This window comes from Platichthys flesus, chromosome 2 (genome assembly GCF_949316205.1).
Source record: "Platichthys flesus chromosome 2, fPlaFle2.1, whole genome shotgun sequence".
NCBI classification, from domain to species: Eukaryota; Metazoa; Chordata; class Actinopteri; order Pleuronectiformes; family Pleuronectidae; genus Platichthys; species Platichthys flesus.
The window spans coordinates 22,511,382-22,538,861 of NC_084946.1; the positions used below are offsets into that span (position 1 = coordinate 22,511,382).

At 40.4% G+C, this 27,480-nt stretch overlaps 2 protein-coding genes across 2 annotated transcripts; both read left to right on the forward strand.

Annotated features, from left to right (window-relative positions):
• The first annotated feature begins 82 nt into the window (after positions 1 to 82).
• Positions 83 to 12,093, forward strand: rab22a (RAB22A, member RAS oncogene family). Its single transcript, XM_062406381.1, has 7 exons — positions 83 to 448; positions 1,390 to 1,469; positions 2,355 to 2,436; positions 6,331 to 6,402; positions 6,864 to 6,970; positions 7,351 to 7,460; positions 8,355 to 12,093. The coding sequence occupies exons 1-7, from the start codon at positions 413 to 415 to the stop codon at positions 8,450 to 8,452; spliced, it is 585 nt and encodes a 194-aa protein (XP_062262365.1). The 5' UTR covers positions 83 to 412; the 3' UTR covers positions 8,453 to 12,093.
• Positions 12,094 to 12,864: 771 nt separating this feature from the next.
• Positions 12,865 to 26,707, forward strand: LOC133969741 (vesicle-associated membrane protein-associated protein B-like). The gene is made up of 6 exons (XM_062406390.1): positions 12,865 to 13,167; positions 16,728 to 16,880; positions 22,224 to 22,327; positions 23,662 to 23,742; positions 24,337 to 24,465; positions 24,700 to 26,707. Exons 1-6 carry the CDS (start codon positions 13,110 to 13,112, stop codon positions 24,853 to 24,855), a joined length of 681 nt encoding a protein of 226 aa, XP_062262374.1. The 5' UTR covers positions 12,865 to 13,109; the 3' UTR covers positions 24,856 to 26,707.
• The last annotated feature ends 773 nt before the right edge of the window (positions 26,708 to 27,480 follow it).

Consider the following 27,480-nt stretch of genomic DNA (forward strand, 5'->3'; position numbering starts at 1 on the left):
TCCGCCGACAAAGTGCCTCTGAGTCGGGGTACAAACTCCACATAGAACCCGGTACGAACACGAGCCCGTGGGCTTTGTGTGCGTCTCACTCACTGTACACGCACAAAACACACGCGCGCACGCAGGCACACACGCATAACACAGCCGAGCGGTCACGTGACCGCGCAGTTCAAGATGGAGACCGGGCCACTTGGAAGCTCCACTGTTAGCTAGTTAGCTCTTCGACTGCAACCCCCGCGAAATGGCAAACGTCAGCTAACCCGAGGCGCTTATGTGGCAGCTTCCGATGAGGATGAGGTAAAGCGGCTCGCGCACTCGGGACAGCGGGGGAACTTTCACGACACTAGGAGGAGGAAACTGTCAATGGTCGTCAGCACCAAAACAAACCAGTTTTGACAGAGAGGAGATCGATATGGCGCTGAGGGAGCTCAAAGTGTGTCTCCTGGGGGTAAGTTAGCATCGACCTCCGTGTAAACACGTCTGTGTCCGGTTCATATTTGTACCTGCAGCATCGTATGAGTGTCGCAGCTCAATAACGAGGATGGTTTGTTTACATGGGTTAAATGTGGTCATAACAGTGATCAAGAGGGAGGCAACACATGCTCTATATTCTCAATTAACTTCACTGCCTTGTCTCTTCACTTCCTTGTTTGTACTTTAAAATACTAGTGTCTCATTTACCACCTCCAGACATCGTACAACAACACCATCAAGCCACACAAAGCAGAGATGCATCCCAGAAACATTACAGCATCCTCACGTCATCTCCTCCTGCCCATCATCTACCAGCGAGATTTAAAACACTGTTTAGTTCAGTCAGTTGACAGAAAAATAATCAATGGATCAATAAGTTGCGTATGAAGCAAAAATTACAAAATATTTTCTCCTTCAAGCTTTTCAAATGTGAGGATTTGCTGAAAAACTAATTGGAAGTTGTCACCTTGGTTTCTTGGGAACCATGTGCATTGTCACACGTTGTAGACCAAAGGGTTGTTTCAAAACATCCATTTTAACTATCAAACTAAATTACCAATACTTCTGTTACTTTTGCTGGTATTCACACATCTCTCACATGACACCATTCATACATATCTAGTTTTGCTTATAACAACAGCATAAGCCATCATTTTCACTGCCACTCGTTTGTATTGCTGAAGTAACGTGATCGCCCGCATCCTCTTCATCGGCTTATATGTTTTTTTTTTAAATATCTTTGTCAATTCTTACTGCATGTGTCCGAGTCATTCTTAACATGAGCAGGAAGGGAAGCAGCAGACCACAAATAGAAACAATGACTGGGTGCACAGCCAGATAATGTGCTTCTATTTCTGTGATTATACTTCTAGTAACTGTTTAGAAAGCATCAACTTTGTTTGGTCTCTTTTGCAGGATACTGGCGTTGGAAAGTCGAGTATTGTTTGGAGATTTGTGGAGGACAGCTTTGACCCAAACATCAACCCAACAATTGGGTGAGTTCCTGTTGTCTCCCACGCTAAAGGTTTTGTTTATTCTCTGCCTTTCTCATTTGTCGTGATTAAGGTTCTTGCAGTGCACACATGCACCTAAAGTACACCCAGACGCTTTCTTCTGTGTAAACTATCATCATAATTTTTTAACAGTCATCAATAATTGATCGCACTTACAGCTGAAAGATTTAGATAATCAGATATATTATAACTTTCATAGTCAACCACTCTCAAGACCAAACTTTTATTTTACATTTTCATCAATTTTCCTGAGAAAATGTAGAAACGTGCCCCATCTTGCATCGTTAAGGACAGTGGTAAATTAATTTGCTGGATCCTCCACTTTAAATGGATTCACTCCAAAATGTAATGGGTTCGTCCCCATCGCTCTGCCAAGTCTGATCCAAAGTGGTTTTGTCAGCAGGATTGTGTAATTCTGCTGACAATAAATAAATTATAAACCATCATACCGACATGGGGGAATTCATAACCTTCTGGTCGAGGTAAGAAGAAAACATTTCTATACAGGATTGGCAGGTAAAATACAATAGCCTCACCATTACTCAGAATACATTAGAACGTATTGAAATTATTTTTCACCTGATAAATATGCACTTGCAGACATTAAAACCACATTTTAATAAAGCCTACCTCAGAAATAAAGTATGAGGCTGACTATCATGAAAGCATTTCCTTCCGTTTTTACATTTTAGTTTTTTTTTTATAAAGCTGGTGCACGTCTCAGATATCTTCAATCTTCTGCTGATCCAAGTGAAGATGTGTTTTTTTCCCAGTGTTTCTGACATTTGTAAATCACTATATGAGATGAATATTTTTATAATATAACTCATGTTATACGTGTCTCATGAAGCCATTTCTCTTCACCAGGGCCTCATTCATGACCAAGACGGTGCAATACCAAAATGAACTACACAAGTTCCTGATCTGGGACACAGCGGGGCAGGAGCGGGTAAGTACTCTCCTTGTTTTTTTAATGGGCCTTTTAAACAAAGCAGAGGAGGATCTACATGTGTTTTGACTCAACAGAACAAAGTTCTCATCTGATAATAAAACACACAAAACTGGTTGAAAAGGAAGTGAAAAAGCTGACGACACATGTATGAGCCACTCCCTGAACCGGCCTGGAGGAATGTGAACAGTGCAGTTGTTCATTACTTCTGATAGGGGGCAACATTTACCTGTCTATAGGTACAGTTCTGCCCCAAACTACATTTTCAGGACTTTAAATGTTGTGTGGTGTGATTCGCATTTTTCCTTCTTCTAATCATTGAATTTTTTTTTAGGGAGTTATTATGGTAGGAAAAATAAATCTGTAAAGATTAGTTCCATTTTAAAATCTTTGTCCTGCCTCTAATTTCCATCTCATTTCTTCTCTCTCTCATTGCACTCATATTTTCCTTTTGTTTGATTTGAAGTGCTACACGCCACTGAAATATGTTGTCTGTTGGCAACTATCATGTCCAGGTGCTCCCTCTTACATAATCTGGATGCGTGTGTGTCTGCAGATGCCATGTTTGGAAAGCTTCGTGTCCACATAATTTTTATTTGACTAAAACCATACAAACTGATGACATGTGAAACCCAAAACAGGATACATCTTGGTGTCTGAGTGCAGTTTTGGTGTTAAAGCCTGTGAAATCGACACCATGCGTCAGACAGCCACTACTTTCTCCTTTGACTCACACCCTACATCCCACATTTGTCTGCACTATCTCTCCACATCACTTCCCTACACATCACTTCCCCATTTGTCTGCATGTCCTTCTGTTCTTCTCATACACAATCCCTTTCCCTGCTGCTGTCTTCTCCAGATAGGTGAGGTAGGACGCTGCTTGTTTTCGTTATCTCCCACTCCAAAAGCTTTGCCCTCTTCACGGGTTGAGGGGACAGCAGTGCAGCCTTGTTTAAGATAAGATGAGAGGGAGAAACAAAAGCTGTCTCGCTCCACTGGTGTATGCTGCCACTGTGTGTTATCTGAGAGTCACTGCCAGAAGGCCTGTCTTTTTCTCCTCTTTGTGTTTTCCTGAAAACAATATTTTTTCCTCTGATTCTTTTGTGTTCTTTTTCTATTTTTAGCACCTTTTTTCCATTCCCACAAATCCACTTTGTTCACTGTATTTCCAAAGTGTTACAGTGTTTCGCATCTGTGCCTGAAAAAGTTGCAACATTCCGTTGGTGCAAAGCTGCTGTGGTATTTCAAAGCCTTTCATGGCTTGTTTTCTTACCTCTGTGGAGCTTTGGCCTATCAAAATCTGTTGAGTTGAGTAAGGGGAGTACAGAGCCAGCCAATTCACATGTAAGGGGAGACCAGGGCAGTAAGGAAAAGCTCTGCGATTTCTACACTCCACAATCCATATCTCAATACCACATGAGACCTTAGGAGCACATCTGAGCCCAGCTGTCAACAGCCCTTCCAGGCCTCCCCCTCCTCGGCGCTCAGTCTCACTGAAAACAAGCAAAGGGAACCTTGCATCCGACTGAAACAGGAGGGTTCCTTTCATTATTCACCCAGCTTGTGGTCGCAGCAATTAATAAGCACTCACAGGGTATCAGTGGGGCTGTTTTCTTGGCTGCTGTGCGGCCAGACGACTGGCCTCGGTGTGATTGCTCAGGGTTAAGGCACAGATAGACCACACAGGACTGGCGGTGCTGCAGCCCCACACTGGCCAATGAAAGAGACAGCACTCTCTTCAGAGCCGCTGCCAAGTATCCCAAGTTGGATATCCATCGGTGGACAGGCGGCCAGTAACAACTATAATTATGTGGAATGTGTGCTTTTCCTGAGGTAACAGTGTCACTCCAAGATGAATAGTTTATTCCATCGTATTGTAATGGAAAATAGAATTGGCGGGAAAGAAGGGTCATTCCAAGTCTATTTGAGACATGGGGGCTTCTTTTAAAATAAATATTGTTAGTTAATACAAATTACATTATGTCATTAGTCTGCTTAATATTCTCACATGTAAGGACTTTGAAATGGAAAATAATAAACAAAACTAATGCAGTCTTGTATAAAAGTCTTATATACATAAATCCTGCATGATCACAAAGTTCAGGTTTTCTGGAATTAGATTTAAAGAGGAGCCGATTCAAAGTTATTGTCATTTTGTTGGCTGTAGTTTGTGGTACTGTTGAATGAGGATATAGGCAAACTAACAAGAACACCTGTGTGTAATACAATAAATACAACTCAACAGCCTTTCATTTCTGTTACAGGGGAAACCCTTATAACAATTATAACACAGTAACAGCCTTAAAATCCTGAATCACTTAACTATTACATTTAAACGTTTTTGTATCAGAACAAATAGTTGCTTATAGAAGCATTTAATAAAATAAGGTATAGTAAATGGCCTCATAATCAACTGTTGTATTAGGAACTAAACAGAGGTGTAAGGAGTATTTGGATCTTTTACTCAAGTATTAAAGTAATACCAAAGTTTATTCTACAAATAGAAGTCCTATAGAAGTAATTTAACATCTGCAGAATGTGGTATAACTTAAAAAAGTTAAATCGTTATATATTAGTTGTATATAAATATATATAAGGCATTTCATGGTTGTAGCTAGTTGCAGTGGAGCCAATGTTTTACAATTTTACATGCGGTTTGGTAGATTTATATGAAACAATCCCTCATCTATAATATAACAGATCCAAATCACTAAAGTAACGAGTAACTTTATTCAAGTGATTTTTCTTAAGTGTATTGAAGTAAGCAAAAAGTAGCAGTGAATGTAAAAAAATAATCCTTAGTTGTTTTAAAGTGTAATGTTAGAGTAAATTTACTAGTTACCTTCCGTCCCTGGAGCTAAATAATGCTAAAGGAATTAGAAATAAGTCTTTTTCTGTCTGCTGCTTTCTTGAAATTGTCTTAAAGGCTGTTTAGTCACCATCCTGAATATTTGTGCAGCTTAGAAACTTTAAACTGTTGCTGTAGTTTAACCATTGCTTTCCCTTTAGCATGAGGTTAAAACCCCAATACGTCTTGATATGTTATGACAGCGGGCTAATTTGTAAAGCCAGCTTTCACGGTGCCCTGGAAAGTCTTTTGCCATAAATATACCAAAAGCTGGCACAGGAAAAAGAACCCCCTGCCTCCCAGGCAGCCAGGGGTGGACGTTCTGCACATGTTGTTTTGATTATGGAGGGCTTTGTGATGTGTTGGGCTGAGATCAAATGTATAGTCTTCCATAAATATAAAGATCCTAACAGCTTTTGACACATTCTGCTCATCTTTCTCTTGATGGCTCCCACATGTGTGAGGTCTTGGTGGAAAGACGAGCCGAGCAGTTTTAAATTAAACTGCTCGCCTTATGGGCTCAGAACACCAGGTCTCTGGTTTTATGAAACTGTGTCTTTTTTGCTTATTTTTTAAGGTTTTTGTAAGTGTGTTTTATTGAGTCTAATGGAACTCACAGTGAGAGTTATCACCACCTTCTGGTCTTATGTAACGGATAAGCCTTATTCTAATAAAAGCCTAGAGACTAATTCTGTGTCAAAAATGCAATAGTGCAATTATAGAGATATTTTATTTTTAGTTCTCATCCAAGAGTGAAGAAAACTGGAAGTAAATCAAGTGTCTCCAGAGACGAGCCGTGATTAATCGACTTTGAATAAGATCTTCTAAATTGCTATTTTCCCTGATCATCTTCTGTTTCACATGGTTTCAAAGCTGCATCCATATTTAATGATGTCAGTAGATCATACAGTCAGACAGAGATGAATCTCATTGAGAAGCTTTAGACACTTCTTGTCCGTCCCTGTCCAACAATGGACCTTCTTTTTTCTTCAGACGAATTGTTACAGTGTTTTATAATGTTTCCTTTCTTTGCCTTCCCACAGTTTCGTGCTCTGGCACCGATGTACTACAGAGGTTCGGCAGCAGCCATCATTGTTTATGACATCACAAAAGAGGTATTGTTAGCTTTTTTTTCTCTTCAACCACTAATCCACTAATTACTCAGTGAATACTTTCATTGATTTAGTCTGTATCTTTTCCTGAAGTTTGACATTTTCGGGAATGAGTTAATCTTGAGAATTAGTTGAAGGGAAGATTGATACCGCTCTCATTTCTGATACTACAGCTTACAGTATAGCAAGTTGTGGTTATGTGCTAAACTATTTCATGGATTGGCCAAGAAGTATCCCATGCCATATCCCTCTGGTTTTAGGCTTAATAAGCTAACTGCCTGCTGGCTTCTGTAACATACAGACATGAGAGTGGTGCTGATCCTCCCATCTTACTCTCATCACAAGAGCAAATACATGTGTTTCCCAGAATGTCTAACGATTCCTTTAACCTTTCTCCAGAGATATGATGTGCTGTCTGTTTATTAGTCCTCTCAGTCAAACATGCTGTTTACTCTTACCACCAGGAGTCCTTCCAAACACTGAAGAACTGGGTGAAGGAGCTGCGTCAGCATGGGCCTCCTAACATCGTGGTTGCCATCGCTGGCAACAAATGTGACCTGTCTGATGCCAGGTGAACCTGAGTTGGAGATAAAACTGGCCCCTGCTCATAAGTTTTCTGTCTGCTGTCTTAATATGAGGTGGACAGGTGCTGACTCTTGGTCATTTCCAGTAAGATAGTTATATTTGTTTAGAGTTGAACAAATAGACCTTCATATTTGAGTGTTTAAGGAGTAGTTAAAGAATTTGTTGTTGTTCCTTGATGTCTTCAAAAAAGTTGGAATACTCCCAAGCTATGATGATTTACACTTTTGGTACTTCACATATACATATACACCATCAATTGAACTGGTGGATTGTCCGTATAGCTAGACAAATGAAGTGATTACCAGATCGTCCATGATATTGGACAATCTGAGAACATATAACTACATATTAATTTTGTATTTACAGGGAAGTGCCAGAGAGAGAGGCCAAGGATTATGCTGATTCCATTCATGCCATCTTTGTAGAAACCAGTGCCAAGAACGCCATTAACATCAATGAGGTGTTTATAGAGATAAGTGAGTGTGTTTCTCCACCATTTGGTATTATTGACCTACACGTCCTCAACTTCCTTGAGTCGTGTAATTCTTTAATTAATCATTTTCACAGCTTTAATACAGTTGACTTCTGAACTGCTTATTTTAGACTGGATAAGTGTGTTTTGAGCAGTGTTGACAAATAGAGGTACTACTTCTAAATGTGTCTAGAGTGTTATCAGTGTTAGTGTGAAACAGAGCTCTGACGTTGATGAGCTGCTTCAGGATAAGAAACAGATAATCATGAAGTAAATTGCTCAAATGCCAGATAAGTTGGAGTTTCCTTAAAAACGAGATATACATATTAGCGGTGTACCATTACCATAGAACAATGTACTTGTATATAGTTTGTATACTAAAACAACTTATACTTAAATGAAATTATATAATACTTACACTACTGATTAAACAGACTTCAGAGCGGAAAGAAAACTAAAAAGTTTTTCTTCCACACATTTAAATACTTTCTGTAACTGTATCACCACATTTACAAATTGACCTGAGTAGCACACGTATGAGAAATTAGTATTATATTAGAATTGTGGAATATGCTTGTTATTCAACAAATCCTTTATGATCTCACTAGATCTACACCTTAAGTGTGTTTCCACAGCGGGAGGTTTCCCTGGGGAGCAGGAATTTTTTGAGAAACTCCGTTTAACCACTTGTTATTCCACCAGAAGAACCTGAGTTTAAATTAAGTTTAAGGGTGATACTTTTACTTCCCCAAAAAGTCTGTGTTTGGGGAGTAGTACTTTCTGAATGCTCTGGAACACACATGTTGGAAGTTTACGGGCTCTCTATCACTATGTTGTCTTTTTTGTGGTGTCACTTCACATGTCGCCACATGCAAATAAGAATGTGTTTGCCTCACAGGTAGGCGGATCCCTGTTGTAGAGGCAGCAGGAGGCACTTCAGGAAAAGGTTTCAAACTGGGGCGTCAGGCCTCTGAGTCTCGCAGGACGTGCTGCTGATGATGCCGGTGACTGTTCCCACATGACCTATGACCTGACCTTTGCTTATTCTCTGCGTCCCCGACCTGCCTCAGCTCTACACGCCATCAGACATCCTGCCGGCACTGTTATCCGGGTGTGGCAGTGTCACTCTGAGGATGATAGTAAATGCATTTTTAAAGCACTTAAAGCGACACTATGTAACTTTTACCGAGAAACAGGGCCCTCTGCAGCCACGTGTGATGATAAATTCCAATTTAGCTGCGTAGTCCCACTCACAACAGACAACAACTGAACAGTTAATATTACAAGTGACCCCTGGCTTCCTGAAGCCGCTGTAACAAATTCACCTAACTCTGTGTTGAATTCCTTATATTTTAAAAGATTCTTGAGGGAATATTAAACATAAACTGTAGATTTTAATGACTTCGAAGTCTTTTTAACTGATCTGCAGTTCAACAGTTCAACATGATTCTGACAATTTAAGCTGCGACTATCAGTCACTTAAACACAGGAGGTCGTCACATAGAGCAAGACGAGAGGTTCAGGGTGAGGAGTGGAAATTCTCCCTATTCCAAGTCAATGAACCATCAAACTAATGTGGAAGCTGCTATTTCAAGGTAATAAAAATACATAGTGTTGCTTAACGATAGCAAATCATCATGTGTCGTCTGTAAGTTGCTTGCAGGTGAAATACTTTCAGAGCACAGACAAACATGGTTGCACAAATACATTCATAAGACAGGGGAAGACCCCCCCCCCCACACACACACACACACACACACAACCCACACACACAGACATTCTGGCTTCTATAATGGACTCCAGGCTCTATATGGTATGGTGTAGACTCATGTTGACCAGAGACTCATCAGATTCATTCACAAGTGACTTGTAGCTGTAAATTTGTACAAATATATTATCTTTCAACAAAAAGTTAATTGACAATGTTTAAATCTCAACCTCAAATTATTCAGATAATATTTAAGTTATTGCCTTTATTTTCCTGGGAGACCTTTTCCCCCAAATCTTCTCAACGTTATGAAGGATCCATTTTCATAATTAATGTGTATAATCGATTATTAATATTATTAATATTATTAATTATTATTAATTATTATTAATTTCTGATCAAAGAGATCAATGTGTGTACCAATCTCTCATATTAACGTTTGCTTGAAGGATAAAAAAGTCAAGAAAGATGGTGCAACATCAAAATGGTGTTTTGATCTCAGCCAAAATCAAACGATAAAGGAATGGTTCAACATTTTTGGAAGCACTCTTGAGATGAGAATATTGATGGCTCTCTTACGTCTGCATAGCTCAACATGAAGACCAAGCCAGGCTAGCTGTTACCACGTCTTTCCAGTGTTAATGCTATGCTACGCTAAACAAATGTTTGTTATCTCCTTCTAATGAATGCTCAGATGTGTGAGTGGAATTGATCTTCTCATCTTACTTTCCGCAAAGTTAAGAAGCACATTATCCAAACTATTCCTTTAAATCTTTAGAATTAATTAGTTGTTCCTCTCTCATTTGGCAATCAGGATATTTTGATCGTCACTTGCCCGCAGATGATAAAAATAGCTAAAGATTGAAAAAAATGCCATCTCACTTTTGAGAGCAACCCAACAATCCTCATATCCCAATGACAGAGCTTTAATCAGGGCGGAATTCTCTGACTCTGTTGGTTGTCTTGAAGCTGATTATAAGCGAACAGTTCCAGCTGCTCACATGTGTTCCACATTTCCACTTGTAATTGCTGAAGATCCATGAACAGGCTCATGTGGATGATGTACCCCGCAGAGCACAGAGAATCCTGCCGGTTGTTTCCAAACACTACTCCAACTTCATTTTTCTTTAATCTCCTGTCTGTCTCTAGCCCTTCGCTGTCTCTCACTAGAAATTTTACAAGCAAGGCCAGTTTTTCTGAGGTATTGCCAAATTCTTTAATTGTGCGATAAATATTTTTCATTCTCCCCCGGGTCACACATCCAAACTTGTTTTACTGGCTGCCCTGTGATGGAAACAATACGAGATCTGGAAACTCGACCTCGTTGAGAGGAAGCTCCGATTTTTGGAGCTTAAATCTCTCCTCATCAGAAGTTTATAGGTGGAGAATCAGATGTAACACTGTGTTGACATGCTGACCCCTTAATGAACCTTTGTTTCCATTGCGCTCTGTATGCACTTTGTTCCAGCATCTGCTTTCTGACTTTCCTCTCTCTTCTGTGTTGTTCCCCTTAAATGACAAACTTATTGCCGGGCCAGATTTCAATCATGGTGCAGTTACAGCTTTCACAGAGCCACATCATCACCCGTTTTCTCTGTGATCCTTATGTTATGTTACAGCAATCTCGTTAGCCTCTTGATATTGTTTGAACTTCAGCAGCAGTGGATCAACGATCCCACACTGACCTATTCATTCTTTGTAATTTCATGCTTCCCTGGATCTCATTTGCTCCCTCAGTCCCAAAACCTATTTTCAAACCTGCCAAAAGAAATGCAGATATGGTCTTAATTATACTGCATCGGCACATTTATCAACGTGAATTGTGTCCTTTTCTGCCAGCGCATGACACTTAATTTGCCTTTGAGTGTCTTAATGTAACTGATGAAAACCTAAACCTAAAAAGCCTAATCTTTCATGATTTCTTCTGTGGAGTGCAATAGTTGTTATAATGACAAAGGTAAAATGTGACCTAATTGGAGACATTAGTTACAGAGTGATGTGTTCACACAGAAAAGCAAATGCCTGTCTAAAAGATCTCCAACAGGATAATGAAAGGTTTATATGAACCTCATTTAATGTGTATTTGGTGAAGGGTTTGCTCATCTATCATATGACAGAGAGTCCCAAGACTCTTCTGTCTTTGATAATTCACCAAGCATGACATCATGATAGCAACACTAGCTACTAAAACCTCCGCCATCACATTAAGAAGGGAATCACTGCAGCTGCACTTTTGACTCACTGACTGTTTGTATTAATTGGCTCCTAATACGACCTAACGCTGTCTGCAGCATGTTAATATGCCTGTGAAACACTTTATGAAACATTCTTGCACGGGTGTCAGACTTTCCTTAATATCCCATGGTGTTATTTTAAAGTTTTGACTGTTTGCTCGGCTCATATTGCGATGAAGACGTTGGTGCCAAATAATCAAAACTATTTTACTACATCATGCATAATTAACCATTTTTTATTGTTGTTGTAATATAATGATTTAAAGTACTAATCGCATAAAATGCTTACAAAAATATTTGAGTTCTGATAATGATGACATGTTTCCCCCTCATTTGGAAACAGGAGGCATGAATAGTGTTTGCCAATTTTGCATTGAAAAATACCATTAGTCTCGGGCTGGCCCTGGGAATGTGATTAATCTATATTGTGTATATTTTTCAGTGTCGATAAATACCATCAGATTGCACACAAATCGATGACTCTATTCTAGTCTAAGCCAGTCATGTGACCACAGTGGACTTGTTCACCATTTTCAGTGAAACCATCTGAACTGTAGTTACCATATTTAGCTTTTTATTAAATTTCATATTGATTGTAACAAAATACCTGAGATCTTTTGTTTGCTGTGTATTTCCAAATGTGTAAAAAGGGAATTGTCAATTGTTTACTAATAAAAGATTGACAAAAAATACAATGTGTGCCTGGATACAGTTTTTTTTTACTGAGAGAGACTCAAGAGACGTGTGCATTAACTTGTTCCTTGGGTATACAGTGACAATGTTGTTAGTGATTGGTTGTGTTGTTTATTTTGAGCCAGAGTCTGGCTCTATATATAAACTAGACACTTGAGATGTGTGTTTGATGGGCAGAGGGATTTTCACTGCAATCCAAGTAGCGCTCAAGAGGTCAGAACACTTTTTTAGACAATCTCCCAGAATCCCCTTCTGTTGTAAATACTGCACACAGTACTGGGCCAAAGTTCCAGGCACTAAAAGCGATATGAGGATTATTCAGAAATAAGGTCCTGAGGGTTTTTTGATTCATCAGTTAATTTCATGGAAAGTCAAGTTAAGTTTCAGGAATTGAATAAAACAGGGACTTTAACTGCAAACTTGACATTTTGATCAATTAATAAAGGCAAAGAATCCGAGGTTAGACGTATTACTATGATTATGATCAGGGTGTATCCCACCCGCCTCTTGCTAAATGTCAGAAGGGATCGGCTCCAGCTCCCCTCGCGACCCTAAAGACTATGTGGTATAGATAATTAATTAATGGATTTATTATTATTATTATGAGTCATAGTTGGAGTAATATAATTAATATTACATCCACCCAATAATCATAAATTGAGTTTTCCTGAAAGGTAGCTGCACCCTTGCCTCCCTCTCTTTCTCTCCCCCTCCCTCCCTCCCTCCCTCTCTCCCTCGCGCTGCAGAGGCGGTGACGTCACGGCGCTGTCTCTCACTCCCTTCCTGCTGCATCACAACAGCCGCTAGCAGCTCGAGTAGCACCAGTGACCGGGGGGGGGCCGCAACACAGGATTTATCCGCCAGCCAGCTCGTTGACAGAGAGAGAGGGGAGAGAGGAAAGAAGAGAGAACCCGACCACCCCGCGGACCCTGCAGCGCCCCAGCGACGTCCTGACTTCGGGGGCTTGACGGACAGGAACTCGGCTGCAGCGCGATAGCCCCGCTCCAGCTGTTGGGACATGGCCAGGCCGGAACAGGTTCTGCTCCTGGAGCCTCCGCACGAGCTGAAATTCAGAGGTAGGAGCGGAGGGGAGGGCCCGGCTGTGGAGGGAGCAGTGGAAGGAGGAGGGGGGGGGACGCCTCTGCCAGCGGGGTGGGGCGGAGGAGGAGGGAGGGACGGACGGGGGGGGAGAAGAGCAGGCCCATGCTTTGGGAACCAAACCTGTGGCGAAGCTGCGGTGCTGCTCTCTCTGACCTGTCACCCTCCAGTGAAGCCCGGGGAGGCTGCTCCGAGAGGACGGCAGGTCACCTAGCTTAGCTTCACCTAGATTAGCTTCCCACGGCTAAGCTAGCCGGGCCCTGCCAATGCCTTCTGCCCGCAGCCCCTAAGGTCCTCAGAGGGGAAAGACACCACACGTCACGTGCACTTGGGGATATGCCCACCATGATAAACAGGCCTCATTATTATCTCCCTCGAATTCCACCAGCTTCCATTGCACACGAGCTGCTAGATCCTTAGCAGGTGTAGCTAGTTGTCATTAGCCCTGACAGCCAGGGGTAATATAATAACATGGCAGCTGAAAACTCTGCAACCCCTGCTGCCTCATGTAGCTGCAGGTCATCAACATGCCGACAGCCTCACAGGCACAGAGAGACATTCACTCCGTGTTCCAGTGAGAGGTATCACTATTGGTACAGAAACGTATAGGGTTCTATTGCATTCGTTTTGATCCTGATAGAGTTCAATGCAAAGATCTCACTTTAGATCTGTGTGCACAGACAGAGCTTCACTCCTGATACACCATGTCAATACAAGACTTAATCATTACTACTGATAGACTGCACAGCATCATCTGAGGACAGCCTGTACTCTGGTGTAAGCAACATAACATGACACGTTTCCATCCAAATCCAGCAGTGGAGCTCCTGTGGCAGCTGTCAGACTTCCCAATTGAAAGTGTTAACGCATGTCAAACACAGAGCCTCGGTACACAGTGGCAGTGTGTTACCTGTCTGACCTGAAAGCTGCTGTTTGATCCTGCTGTTCTAATGTAAAATATTCCACTGCCTTTATATAACGTTCCAGAGCTGTGACCAGATCCCAGGAACTAACAGTTCATTCTGTGCTCAGGTTTTCTGAATATGATCCACTCATTACTATTTCACAGCTTTTCATAATTATCTTGGGTTGTTGTCTGACCTATGTCTCAACATCTCGCTGATGGCGTTTGCTCGGAGAACCAGAGGGGTTTTTGGAAACGAGACATTAAATGACATTAGTGACAATTCTCTGATATTTTATTGACTTTTAAAAAAAACGAATAGTTATTTATCTGCACCCTGATTACACCGTTATAGTACTTTTACAATATTTCACACATTAAGGTGTTGCTATACTGAAGCTACCCGTGTATTGACAATAATAATGCCGTGTCTTAAGAGGAATCGGACACAGGCTCACAGTGTCAGAGTCCCCTACCAGCTTGCACATTCAATAATCAATAATACACAACAAGGTGTCCTGTGTGGAAATAATGGACAAAGAAGACCTGACCCTTGCTATAATACTGACTCTTGTTATTTCTTTCCTTTTTAGAGACACTTACAGGACACCTCTGAGCACATGACATCACAGTTGTACAATTATTTATCAGTTATTTCATTATCTATTCTATGGTTCACCAAATCCCACCAAAATTGGCACTCAACCTCAAACTGAACTCAGACTTAACTAATTGAAACTCCAGTAGATATTGATTAACGAGTGCCTCCCTAATTGGAAACAGATAAACAACTTTGTAACTGAAAGCAGATTCTTAGGAAATTCTGAGGAAAGTTTCCAGCTGGACAATATAGGACCTTTTACAATAGATCGTAACCTGTATGTTTCATAGACATCCATGTGTTGTGGCTGAACAATGTGTGTTGCTCAATATACTTGACAATGGCACAAATCACATGTCTGTACTCAGGTCCCAAGTAATATGTAGGCACACAGGGTGAACCTTCAGGAAATAGGGAGTGGGTCAGTCAGGAGAAACTTGTAGCTCAGACCATCTGTGGACCAAATACTCTCAGATGTTAAGCTATGGACTTTTTCATTTTTATCTTCGTGAGGGTTAACGTTGACAGATCTCTACAAAAGCCTTCCAGACCTCCCACTTTTTATACACTTTTAATTAGATCCAACCTTGGAAGACGACAGATTCACATATCAACTCTTCGTAATAGTTTTTTTACGGCCATTTGCGGTTTTTCGTGAGTTGGACGGTGTCCCAAGAAACTTTCAGGAAGTAGTGGATCAGGTGTAGAGTAGTCAGTGGCGTGGGTCTCTTTCATTAAAAGCCTTCAGATGTCAAGCCAGGATTGTGAGGGTCTGAATTTGCTCTCTGTTTTTGCTCAACGGGTACGGGAAGTGTCAGTTGCTCTGGATGTTTGTTGAGCTGAAACTTTATCTTCAATCTGGTGTATGTGCTAATTCTGAAATAGCTCCATGTTTCCCTGCAGTGTGAGTGTGAGTCTCTCAACTGCAGACTGTACCCTCACCACAGCTGCTACTGTAGTGTCCTAATTTGTTGTTTCATTGGGAAACTACTTGATAAGAAGACTAATGGTGAGGTTTGTACATAAGGCCACAGGTTCAAAATTATATTTGGATTAATAGAAGGTGGTCCACAAATGCATGTTTCAGACCCAAATCAGCTCATGTGTCTCACCATGTGTCTCACCATGTCCAATAATTACAGATTTTAATACGCTGCAGTAAAGCAGTGAAGAAAAGCAAGGGACCTCTCTCGTAGACATTGTATAAATTCACTATAATGTTTGTTCTATGTGGTTTTTAACTTGTGGAAAGTCTGAAAATTAAACTTGGTTCCCGTAAGATGTGAGGTACTGCGATTTGTCATTGCCACTAGAGAGGGATTTGTTGGATTTAAACTATGCATATCTGACCAGTGAGGGTTCACCCCCTACAGTATGTGTAATGTGCCAATAATGTAAAAGAAGACTCATTAAACTCCAGCCTTTCTCCAAGGTCGGTGAATTAACCAGATTAAGTTGTGGTACTTTTCTGACTGTTCTCAAACTAGAGCTGTCACATTGTACTGGAAAAAAATTTTACAACTTCAAGTCCGACATATTAAAAACCTGCAGTAGTTGAATTGGCAGCAAAACCCTGTTTACCCACATGTCAGGTCCAATAAAGATAACATGTGGCTGTAGATTGAATTTGTCATAATTGAATCCACATCCAGAAAGGCTTTGGTAGACCACATTTAAATGTGCGTGTACACATGTAATATATTTTTAATAGTGTACTGGTATTTTACTAAGTTAATCTATCTGAACATTCCTATTGTTCAAACAACTCGCTGGAGCCTCTCTTTGCTTTGTATGAAGTGTGTTTCCCCTTTTTTTGCCTTATGTAGTTCCGGATTTTTCTGTCTCTTTCTCTTAATTGCTTCAAGTCTTTGATTACCCAAATTAGTTTTTACATCTGTTAAATATTACACTCCCCGATGACATTTCAGAATATGACTTTGTCAAATATTACACACAGACTCTCGATCTAACTAAAACTGCCTTTACAAAAACAAATGTTCTAAGTGTCCACCTTTTGTCTTCTTTCTTCACAGGTCCATTCTCAGATGTGGTCACCGCAAACCTCAAGCTCTCCAACCCAACAGACAGAAATGTGTGTTTCAAGGTGAAGACGACGGCACCACGCCGGTACTGTGTGCGGCCAAACAGTGGAATTATCGATGCAGGCACCTCAATCAATGTCTCAGGTAATAAATGAGAAGCTTTGCCTTGAAGGAACTGTAGAATCATGTGACATTACCTGGTTACTGATTAACCAAGAGAAAAGTTTAACATGTAGCAGCAACACTTTCTCAAATAATTAGTGAATCTCCAGAAAATTAATTTGACAGGTTTGGTAATTTAGTCTTAAAACAAATTAGATAGAAAACATTTGCTTGTTGCAGCTTCTCTGACTCGAGTGTCTAGTTATTTGACTACAGGTCAAACCAGTCATGCAGGTTGAAAGTGTTATTTTCTTGTAAATTTGGACTGATGTTTCTACACTACAAAATTGATGATGAAAGTAATAATTTATTACAGCCCCATTCGGTACAGTGGGGACTTGTGAGACTGCATATCTGCATATCCACGATTGGATAACAACATGTGGCTCATTGTGAGGAAGGACCTAAAACTATTATTTATCTTGTATCTTCAATGGGTTTGGTCTTTTACATAAACACTTCACTCCTCTTTCATTGCAAAGTATTCCCCATGTTCTCTAGCCCTGGTCCCTCATGGCAGGCCTCATTCCCAGTCAGACACTTGGAGGGAGACAGGTACAGTCTAGTGTTTCCACACTGGGCCTCCTTTGCCATTTAGAGCCACAGACTCATTTTACAGCCTCTCCTATCTGGTGTCAACTACTGCAAATGGTGTCACTGGGGCCTGCTGTCAGCAGTGGGCGACAAATCAGCGCAGTCCGCTCTGTCAGTTAGCTTCATTTTTCACCCTTATTAGGCTGAGAAAGGTCACAGGTTCGAGTCCCAAAAGAAGTCTGCTTTCTGAGAATCTAGTCTGCAAACATGTAAGTGTCACGACTGGGGTCCAGAAATCACTGAACTACGACAGCCGGCACAGTCTGTGACCTCTCTCGGTCTAATCTGTCTTCAGGGAGAATTCAAGCCTACATAGTTCATCGACGCAGTGCACTTAACAAGATGGCAAGGTCTTGGGGGTACTCCCTTTACAGGCACTGTTTGCTTTTAAATCAAAATTAGAATATTTTGATGAAAAAAGCAGAGTTTAATTTAAAGACCTTACATGGATAACTCGCACCAGTGTTTTGACCTATTTTGGTTGCTTCTTCAAAGGAGTATGTGGGTCTTAACAGTACTGACAGACATTTCCCTCTCTTCCGTTAATTTAGCTGGACCTTGTATTTAATGGTGCTACTCCAAAACATATGCCAGTTTGACCTTTTTATCGCCACTCTTTTCAATTCAATATGCAAATGGTAAATGCCACGCAAAGCATAATATGTGTCATCAGCAGTGTAAACAGTGAAGGCTAATAAACACATATTTCAGGGTCATACTCATTCACAGCAGCAGGAACATTTCCAGAACATTCAGGCACCTTGGTATAGCACTCAAGAGGCAGGACATGACATATACATTCTACTGTGGAAAGCACAGTGTTTTCGTCTACAGCTATTGACTCCTCTGTAATGTTTATTTTGGCCCTGGCAACAATACTACAAGCATTTGGGCGTATGTGCAAAATCAACAAAAGAGTCAAAAGATGGGATATTTGTATTCTTCAAGTTGCACGTTTCGTCACACGCCCACATTCTCGCTGAGAATTTTTCAGTTTTTTGATAGGGGGCTGGCAGGAAAAGTTCAAACTGACTCAGGCGATTGCGTTCTCACATGCAGCCCCCCTGGAAAGTTTCAGGGAAATGTTCAGTCCTCAGTGCATGTCTGAAAGCAGATCAAGTCTCAGCAGAAGTAAAAATATTCTGAAAGCACAAATAATCCCAAAATCATCCTTATTGAGGTATTCAGGCAAAAGTAAAGGATTTATAACTTGCCGCAGTTCAGTATGTCTCGTATTTCAGAATTTTCTTATGACAAAGCAACACAAAAGCTCCACAGACATGCACTCTCAATGAGGCGAGAGAGAACCGTCTGCCACAGGATACCTACAGACCTCAGATGTGTCATTTGCTGGCTTAGCTGAGGATAGACCCAGTGCTTTTGAAGCTCAACCCAGCTGTAACTGTATATGTTGAACGTAGCCATGGCCACAGGAATGCTGCGGGGATTGATTGGTTTTATGTAGCAGCATCCAGTGGAAAAATATGTGGCGTGAGTGTTTCAAAAAATCCTTGTGTCCACAAATATTGAGCTCCTTCTGGGAATTTGCCTGAAGTTTGTCTGTGATACTGGGGATGTGTTCTCATTCAGAGGGAGCCAGGAAGCAAAGAACAACAATTCCCGTGTTGCAGTTATCAGAATGTGCTTCATTAGCTTCTCCTTGCACTCGTTCCTCATTCCACAAGGAAATAAGTCTCCTGTTTTAACCAACATCTGAGTCCCTATTTATGTTCATCACCATCATCTCCACACAAGTGGTCTATCACCATATTCACAATTAGTTATGTGCCACTGTCAAAGTAGCACATAACATCATTATTTTGTTATGCATTTGTGTTGAATATATCAAAATTACTTAATTTCATGTGGCATTTAGATTTAATCCAACCTAGCAAAATCAAAATTGAACTATATGTGTCAGCTTTGTTGGACTCTACAAATAAACTAACATTAAATACACCACATCACCATAATCAAAGGCAGGTTCATTTTTTCAATTAAAGTATAGGACGTTTGATCGATCAGATGCTCAATGAAGTGCAGAGTCTACTTAAGTTTTATGATGAATGGTTGTTCAGAAAATCGAAAGTACAGACATAAATATTCTACATAAACCAGGGGTGGGGAACCTTTTTCTAATTAGAGCCATTACAATCTTTATAACATCCTTTACTGGCCATACTAAATTATTTAGCACATACATCAAGCTAACCTCTCTAAAGCAATGGCCTGAACTGTTTCTCTTTGGCAAGGCGTCTGATGGTAGTGATGATGATGATGCTACATGCAAATGGGTTTCCAGGTTCTGGTGAGTCAGTGTTAATCAGAATCATATTTGCAGGAACAGAACAGCTCACAGCAGTAGACTGTCCCGAACAGAAATGCAAACTTCAGTGGATTTCCCCTAAGAATGAAAAAATCCTCGGCACGCAATTCAATTTACAGAAGTCAAGCAGACAGAAGTTGTTGTACCGAGCTTGAGCATGTTGTTGCTTTGCAATGGTTCTTCGAGACAAACAAACACTTTGGAATAATTTTACTTTGCGCAGGTCGAGCAGCTCCGCAGCAGCAACAACGGCCAAACTTACTAGCTAGGTTGAATTAGCATGACCTGGATTGAATGAGCTTTCAGCTTTTTAGCTTAGAAACCGCATTGTCAAAGATTAACTTTTTTCACTATTGTTTGAGATTATATTAACAAATGAATCAATTGCTCTGTAAGTTCAAAATAATTGTGAATTTCAGCTGTAAATGGCACCATGAATTGAACTAAATCAAGTCATGAATGTTGACAATTGTTGTATCTATAGCTGACTGACAGAAGATTAATCTGCACCAACTTTGATATTTGATTATATATTAAAGACATTCTTTAATCAAATAAATAAATGCTATTAGGATGAAAATAAAAAATAGATATTCACTGTTGGCTAAAATAATAATTTATGTTTTAAAACTTTAATTTGAAATTGTTGTGCATCATTTTATTTCCTGACATTTTATAGACCAAACAACTAATAAAGTAAAAAATGTAGAGTTATGTTTTTTCCCCAATGATTAAATGATAATATAAACTGTAATATAATCGTCTGCAGGCCGGATCTCGAAGCACTTCAAGGTAAATTGTTTGATGTTATTCTCTTGTGAGCATCTTGTCTTGCACAACAAAATGTATTAATGACAGGAAAGGAACATTTCCTTACCGCCCTCCCTCAGCCCTGTACGTTTTCCATTCATCATCAACAAGCAGGCAGGCCATTACCTTCCAGCTTGAGCGTGTTGACTACAATTAGCCTCTGTGAGTGTTATGAATGTTTACCCAGCATGAAGACAGAACACTAAATCATACCATTAGCAGAAGTAGCTTTTTGTAAAGGTGTGTTCAAAGGCTGGAAATCAAAGATGATGTAAATCTATGTTGTTTTTTTTTCATCTCAGACTTTGGCTCCGGACCTTTTTTTCTGTTGCTCAAAGAACGTAAATGCTTTCCTGCTTCCCCTCTCTGTTATTGTCCCCTTGGACCCGAAGGTAGATGGCAGCACAAATTGATTCTGACTGAAACAGGACGTTCTCAATCTGTTCAAGCCGTCTGTTTCTGGTTTGCGATATTGAACTGCCTTGATTGCTGTAATAGTGCACTACATCTCTGAGGTTTTCCACTCTAGGGAGAATTGGCATGTGCCATATATGAAAACCATCCTAATAGCTACACCAGCTTTGAAATTAGGAGGTCATTTGTTTCTAGTGAAAGCCAAAGAATCACGCAGACGTTGCAGACATAGTTGAAGTTGATGTCAAAATATGCCTTTGAATTACACCCTCATTTAAAATGGGACAAAAAGATCAGCCATCAATAGACATTTTCTACTCTTCTACACTGGCCACTTGAACTCCAACACTGGCATAAGAAAGTGATTATTAATCATTGTTGCAGCTTTAAAATTCTCAACTTCTCATTCATTGGAGTGACATCAAATAACACACCACAGACTGGGGGGGACTGCTGTGGTGATGGGTTAAAGTAGTGTTCCAACTCCACACCTGCTTTCTGTTAGAGTGATATGTAATGTTAAGGAAGAAAAAGGCAGAGTTGGAAGCTGTTAGCGAGATTACCCCCCTGAGATGTTTAGATATGTCAGTGTTTCTCTGTCATGGTAACACGAACATAGAAATAAATCATCTCAACCTCTTTTTCCAAGCGGCAGGGGCAGCCCCCAGATTCTTGAAGACGTGGAGGCCCTAGTTTACTGTTTGGCAAATACATGGGTATTTGATACTCACTAATTCCTCTAAAATCCAAGGAGTGAACACAAGAGGTGAGAAGGGGAAAGAGATGGAAAGTTGCTGACTAATACTAATAGCTGGCGTTCCACAAGTACTTGTATCGGGGAGAGAAGCTTTCACCCAGAAACCATATTGTTTACCTGCTTGTCTGTTGCAGTGCGGATAAAAAAAAAGAAACATACACTTTTCCTAAGGCTCCTGAGGATGAGGTTTAGAAACCAAATCAAACCAGGGGAGTTGTTACAAACAAAATTAATGTTTTAATTCTTTCGGACTTCCTGGTGTGATTTATCTTCTGTGTCCTTGTTGAGCTCACAATCCCAGATCCACTGCCCTTACATATCACTTTAATATTCCTGCAGAGCCTCATAACCTTTCTTCACATGCGACCGAAGACGAAAACGTGTTTCCGCCTCTTCTGACACTGATTATCATTTTCTATTTCAGTTATGCTGCAGCCTTTCGATTACGACCCCAATGAGAAGAGCAAACACAAGTTCATGGTCCAGTCCCTGCTAGCACCTCCTGACATGACTGACATGGAGGGAGTGGTGAGTGTGTCCCAACATCTAAAAGTGTATTTCCCCATTATTCACAGTATGTTTCCTTTCTTTTGTCTTGAAAACAGGTATTGTAATTTGTAAAGTAATTAACTTTGGTCCTGATAGTTATAACTTGTGTGCTTGCAGCTGTTGTGACATGTTAAACATCTGTAAATTACTGGTGACGCTCCTGTGAAAGTGTGTTTTGAACACTGGAGGCTTTTAATTATCTTTGTATTGTAATTATCTATAGTCGTTATTTATTATTACTGCTGCTCTCCACAAATGGTTTCGATCGACTCATTGGGAAAATGTCAGTTTCAGCAAAAACTTAATTAAAAACAAAAAATTGTATTGATTTTTTATTTTAATTAAAATAGTTGTTGGATACAGCATTACTTATGTGTGTGATATAACGACACACAAATGCACATGCACATTCAAATACAAACACACATACAGTCAACCTGAGTAATGGTAACAAAAGCGTCATTGGTACTGAGGAAGAGTCTGGACTCCAGTGGTTTATTGTTCAATCCTGTGATTGTAACTAAGTTTAGACTTAAAAGCAGGTTTTGTTTTGAGTTGGGTTTCAAGAGAAGCACCCCAGTGAGAGCCTGCAGGCTCTTTTGTTGTTTCACACAAAGGTTGGAGCTTGAGAACAATGGACAGAGCAGATCCTCCCTGAAACCAGTTCAGCTATGTATAATAATGTTAAAAACGACATTGACTCGGAGTATAGTCACATTTGAAGCCAAAGCCGTAATGATTAGTAATTCCAAGTATTAAACCAGCAAATTTCCATTTGGTGTGTGATTCAGCTTTGGGATTATAATCCTGCAAGGGATTTTTTTCTAAAAGTAGGCTTCTGCACCAACTTTGAATATCTGAAATTTCTGATGCTGAGTACCTAGATTATGTTCTACACAGGATCAAGCTGGAGTTATGAGTGTCTTGGAATCCAGCTCTCCTAAATTAAAAAGGCTCCTTTGATGACATACAAAACTTCTCTTCTAATATGCTCATTTGAGCTGTGTATTGCAGCCAGGGCATCAAAGTGTAAACCTTGTGTTTTGATGACTCATCAAAAGGTGATGCCACCTCCCCGAATTTTGGTGTTTTCGAGTATTTTCAAACCGCATTTAATTTTCCTGAATAATCAAACGTAAAGCAATAGGGCCTTCACACTGTCGCTGCTTGGGCCCGAATAAGTGACCACTACAGAAATCTTGTTTAAACACGTAAAGCTGAAATAATTATACATTTTTATGCTTCTCTTCTCTGGTATGGGAATTTTACCAACCATAACAATCTGTCCTTTTGTCTTGATTAAATAATTCTAGTGGAAGGAGGCGAAGCCAGATGAGCTGATGGATTCTAAGCTGAGGTGTGCTTTTGAGTTGCCACTGGAGAACGAGAAAACGGTAAGCGACAGCCTGTGCTCTCTCTCTCGCTTCCTTTCTCTGTCTCACAATGCTGGTCTTTGTTGTCACAACAGGTTTTATATCAGAATGAATGATGCAACACAATTTGTTTTATTTTCAATTGATGGTGTCATTGTTTATTTATGCTGCTGCAGGTTTTCACCGTGATGCTTTTTATTGCTTCTGTCTGAACAGAACAACTTTTGTATTTGTGTCACAGAGGGGCTACATGATTTATGGGGCTACGGTTTCTATTGTTGTTATGTTGTTCTGCAGCATCCCACCTTTTTACTACTCTGCTGAATCCATCTTCTCTTTCTTTGTCTCTATCCTCTCTCTTTATTTCTACTGTCCCATCTCAACTTTAAAATCTCCTTCTCCTTTTACGCTTTCTCATTCTTTATCTTTCCATCTTGTCTACACTGTCTCTGAATGAAAACATTATACTGTCCCTCTACATCTGCTCTACGTCAGTCACCTTTCTCTCCTTGCCTTACACCCACGCTCTCGCCCATCGAGAACCCTTCAGAGGACCACTTTGCACTTTGTTCAGTCTCACATGCAGTTTATTTTATTTGCGACTTTCTCTCTCAGGCCCCACACAATTTTAGAGATAGCTCATCACGATCTGAGCAGAGTCCGGAGGTGAAGAAGATCATTGAGGAGTGCAAGACGATGCAGATGGAGGCGCAGAGGCTGAGGGAAGAAAACAAACAGATTAGGGTGAGTGACACAACTGGACGACCACAATCGGTTAATTTCTCTATTCATTTTGTTTTATTTTCCATTTCAGTGGTTCATCATAGAGTCAGGCATCCCTTTTATCTCCCTGTAAGAAATAATAAAGGGGGGGGGGGATTTGTTTACTCTCCGACCACCACCTCTCTGCCACTTTCCACGCACTTGCTTTCCTGCATCATGTCCTAATTACTTCCTCTCCTCTTCCCTCTGCTTCAGGAGGACGACGGCCTGCGGATGAGGAAGAGCAACGTGATGTCTTCTCAGCACCCCTCCGTGGCCATGAAGAAAGAGGAAGGGTTGAGCGTCCGCACCGTGTTCCTCATCATGCTCTTCTTTGTGGTGGGCGCCATCGTGGGCAGGTTGATCTTGTAGAGGGCGGAGCAGTTTGGCCGGCCGAAGCATGCTTTCTGGGGATGAAAACAAAACAAGAGATCTGGGATTTTGGATAAAAAAAATGCCACATCCGCTAGGTGTGGAGGGGGGAGGGGCGGTACAATATTCGATTCAGTCTAATTTATGTAAAAAAAATATATACAAATTCAAAGATGATGTACATGAAGAAAAAATGTAAACATCATCTTATGAACAAACCCACTGTTCCAGGTCTTGCCTCTACGTAATCATCACATAATCATTCTGGCCCTCTTCCCAAACGCCTCATGCATACAGATGACTGGTTCTGTGGATGGGGAGTAATAGAAACGTGATTTAATGCTCGTGATTCAGACGAATGGATTTTTTTTAAAACACCGGCGAGGTAGTGTTGGTGCGATTGAGTCAGTTTGCAATTGTGCGAATGTCATTTACGTGTATTGTTTTTCTTTTTCTAAATGACAGAGGCCAGACCTTACGTATATATGTATACGTAATCCCCCCCACCTCCCCTCCCCCACACACTGTACAGTATATCCAGGTGTTCCAGCTTAACCCCCTTTAAGGAAGGGCTGTACCAGAGAGATGATCCACACAGTCGGGGTTTCACACAGGGCTATCAACCTGACTCCTGCAATCAGAGGCTTTGTAAAATCAGCTCGTCTTTTGTTTGTAGAACCTCGATCAGTGTGGGAAACACTACAGCGTATTATCTTTCTTCATGTCCCGTTTTGTTTTAAGTCCACTTTACTCCCATCACCTGGTGTTCACCACATCCCCGCTTGACAGAGGGGGATGTTTGATTGCATGCATTCACACACGAGTGTTGCATCTGGACTTTTGAATCTAATTTAATTGCTTTTATAATTGTCATAATAATATAATATGGTTGTAGGTTTTCACAACGACATTGTCTGATTTTGTTCTTTTCTTCATTTCTATTGCATTTTTATGATTTTAAGTAAATTCTTTTTTTTTGTTTGTTGTTGTTCGGGTTGAAGCATTTAAGAATTATCACAGCTACCAGAAACGAGATTTGTATGGATCTTCTGTAAATGTTCTACAGATGAAGGACTTGCCTTGTGACCTGTTTGGACGTGTTATTCTCAGTCCAAGAATAAACTAAACAAAAAAAACAAAAAACAGAACGAATTGTTTCATCTCCAAATTTTGAGGAATAAAAGCAGTGGAGATTCGCTCTCTAATATTTGAAGGAAAAAGATGAATTGGTAAACACGTTTCCAAGTGAATCCACAAGATGAGTGAACAGCCGTAAATTCCCCTTTGCTAAACCAAAAATAAAAGATTAAACTACTCCAGCATCCTTCCATGTTCAGCGGAGGAGAAGATGATAGAATTGTCCGGTGGGTAAAAGACTAAAGAGTTTCTACTGTATCTCTGTAAGGTTGTTGGGTTGAGGATGACTTGCGGCTTAGAGGGAGGGCAGAGCAGACCTGTCATCAAGTCTGGGTCACACAGCACTAGCACACAGTTCTTCTTGTTCACTGAATTCCGAATGGAGTATTTTAACATTTAATGCAAGGAAAGTACTTCCAAGTACCGGAGTATAGTGTTGTTGGTACTCCAAGTAGAACTTTTAACAGACAAAAATAACTGTGTAAATGCTAACGGATCCAGACCCAGTTGTAAAACTAAACTGACCGAGTCTCTGACCATCACCATGAACAATGTAAGCAGTCGGGAAACTGTTTTGTATGTATATAAATAAATAAATAACTCTATCTGAGAAGAAGATTAATATACCTAGTCAAGTAGTCTATCTGGTGTACAAAAACAACCCAACCTGGTTGGACTATGTAGCATCTTAATAAATTAAATGAATAAAACCCCATATACCCAACAGTGTGAAGTCATTTCCTGTCGATGCACACAGGGTGCAAGGTGCTTTTCCATTCATTTTACAGCGATAGGATTGTGCAGCATCTCTTTCGGTTCAGGTTAATTCCTTCATTTAAATGTTTGGTGGTAATGTGATGTGTTTGTGTGTCTAATGCTCGCTGCCGCCAGCTGTTACCGCAGAGGTTCACTTCACGTGGACTCAGGATCAACAAACTACCACCTACCATCAGTTAGAAGCTGTTTTGTCTAATTGTCTGGAGAAAAATACAGATGCCTGATGAGTTCCATCTGGATGAAATGTTGCATGAAAGAGGTTGAATTGCACTCGACAGCACAAACCTGCACCAGGGCCCAACAATCCTTCACATGACTGTGTGGTTTTTATAGAGAAAAAGAACAGATACACTAAATGAGCTATACAGATAAAATTCTTCCATTAAAAATCCATATGTCTCTGTTGAAGGCTGGATCTCTTCCTGGAGGTCACAGCCCAATAAAGCACAGCTGGAGTTTGTGCCATTCATGTATTCACATTACATCCAGGTCACTGCGACATTAATCTGTGTCTTGCATCGAATATCAGTGACTTCAGATGAACTAAAGTCATTTAACAACCTTTAACCATCTGGATGAAAAAACCTCCACCTTGTCACAATTGCCATTTCAACTAATTTCCCCCAGAAGCAGTTGTGTTTGCTTTTCTTTGTATTTGTAACAAAAGACACAACTTTGGAGACACAGTAAAAACTCTCAGGGTAGAGTAGA

Bases quoted from the DNA above. Each gene is read 5' to 3' on its own strand.
- LOC133969741 (XM_062406390.1), top strand. From the start codon at position 13,110: ATGGCCAGGCCGGAACAGGTTCTGCTCCTGGAGCCTCCGCACGAGCTG. The intron at 16,881-22,223 runs GTAATAAATGAG...TTTCTATTTCAG, and splicing joins CACCTCAATCAATGTCTCAG to TTATGCTGCAGCCTTTCGAT. The intron at 23,743-24,336 runs GTAAGCGACAGC...TTTCTCTCTCAG, and splicing joins CACTGGAGAACGAGAAAACG to GCCCCACACAATTTTAGAGA.
- rab22a (XM_062406381.1), top strand. From the start codon at position 413: ATGGCGCTGAGGGAGCTCAAAGTGTGTCTCCTGGGG. The intron at 449-1,389 runs GTAAGTTAGCAT...TCTCTTTTGCAG, and splicing joins TCAAAGTGTGTCTCCTGGGG to GATACTGGCGTTGGAAAGTC. The intron at 6,403-6,863 runs GTATTGTTAGCT...TCTTACCACCAG, and splicing joins TTTATGACATCACAAAAGAG to GAGTCCTTCCAAACACTGAA.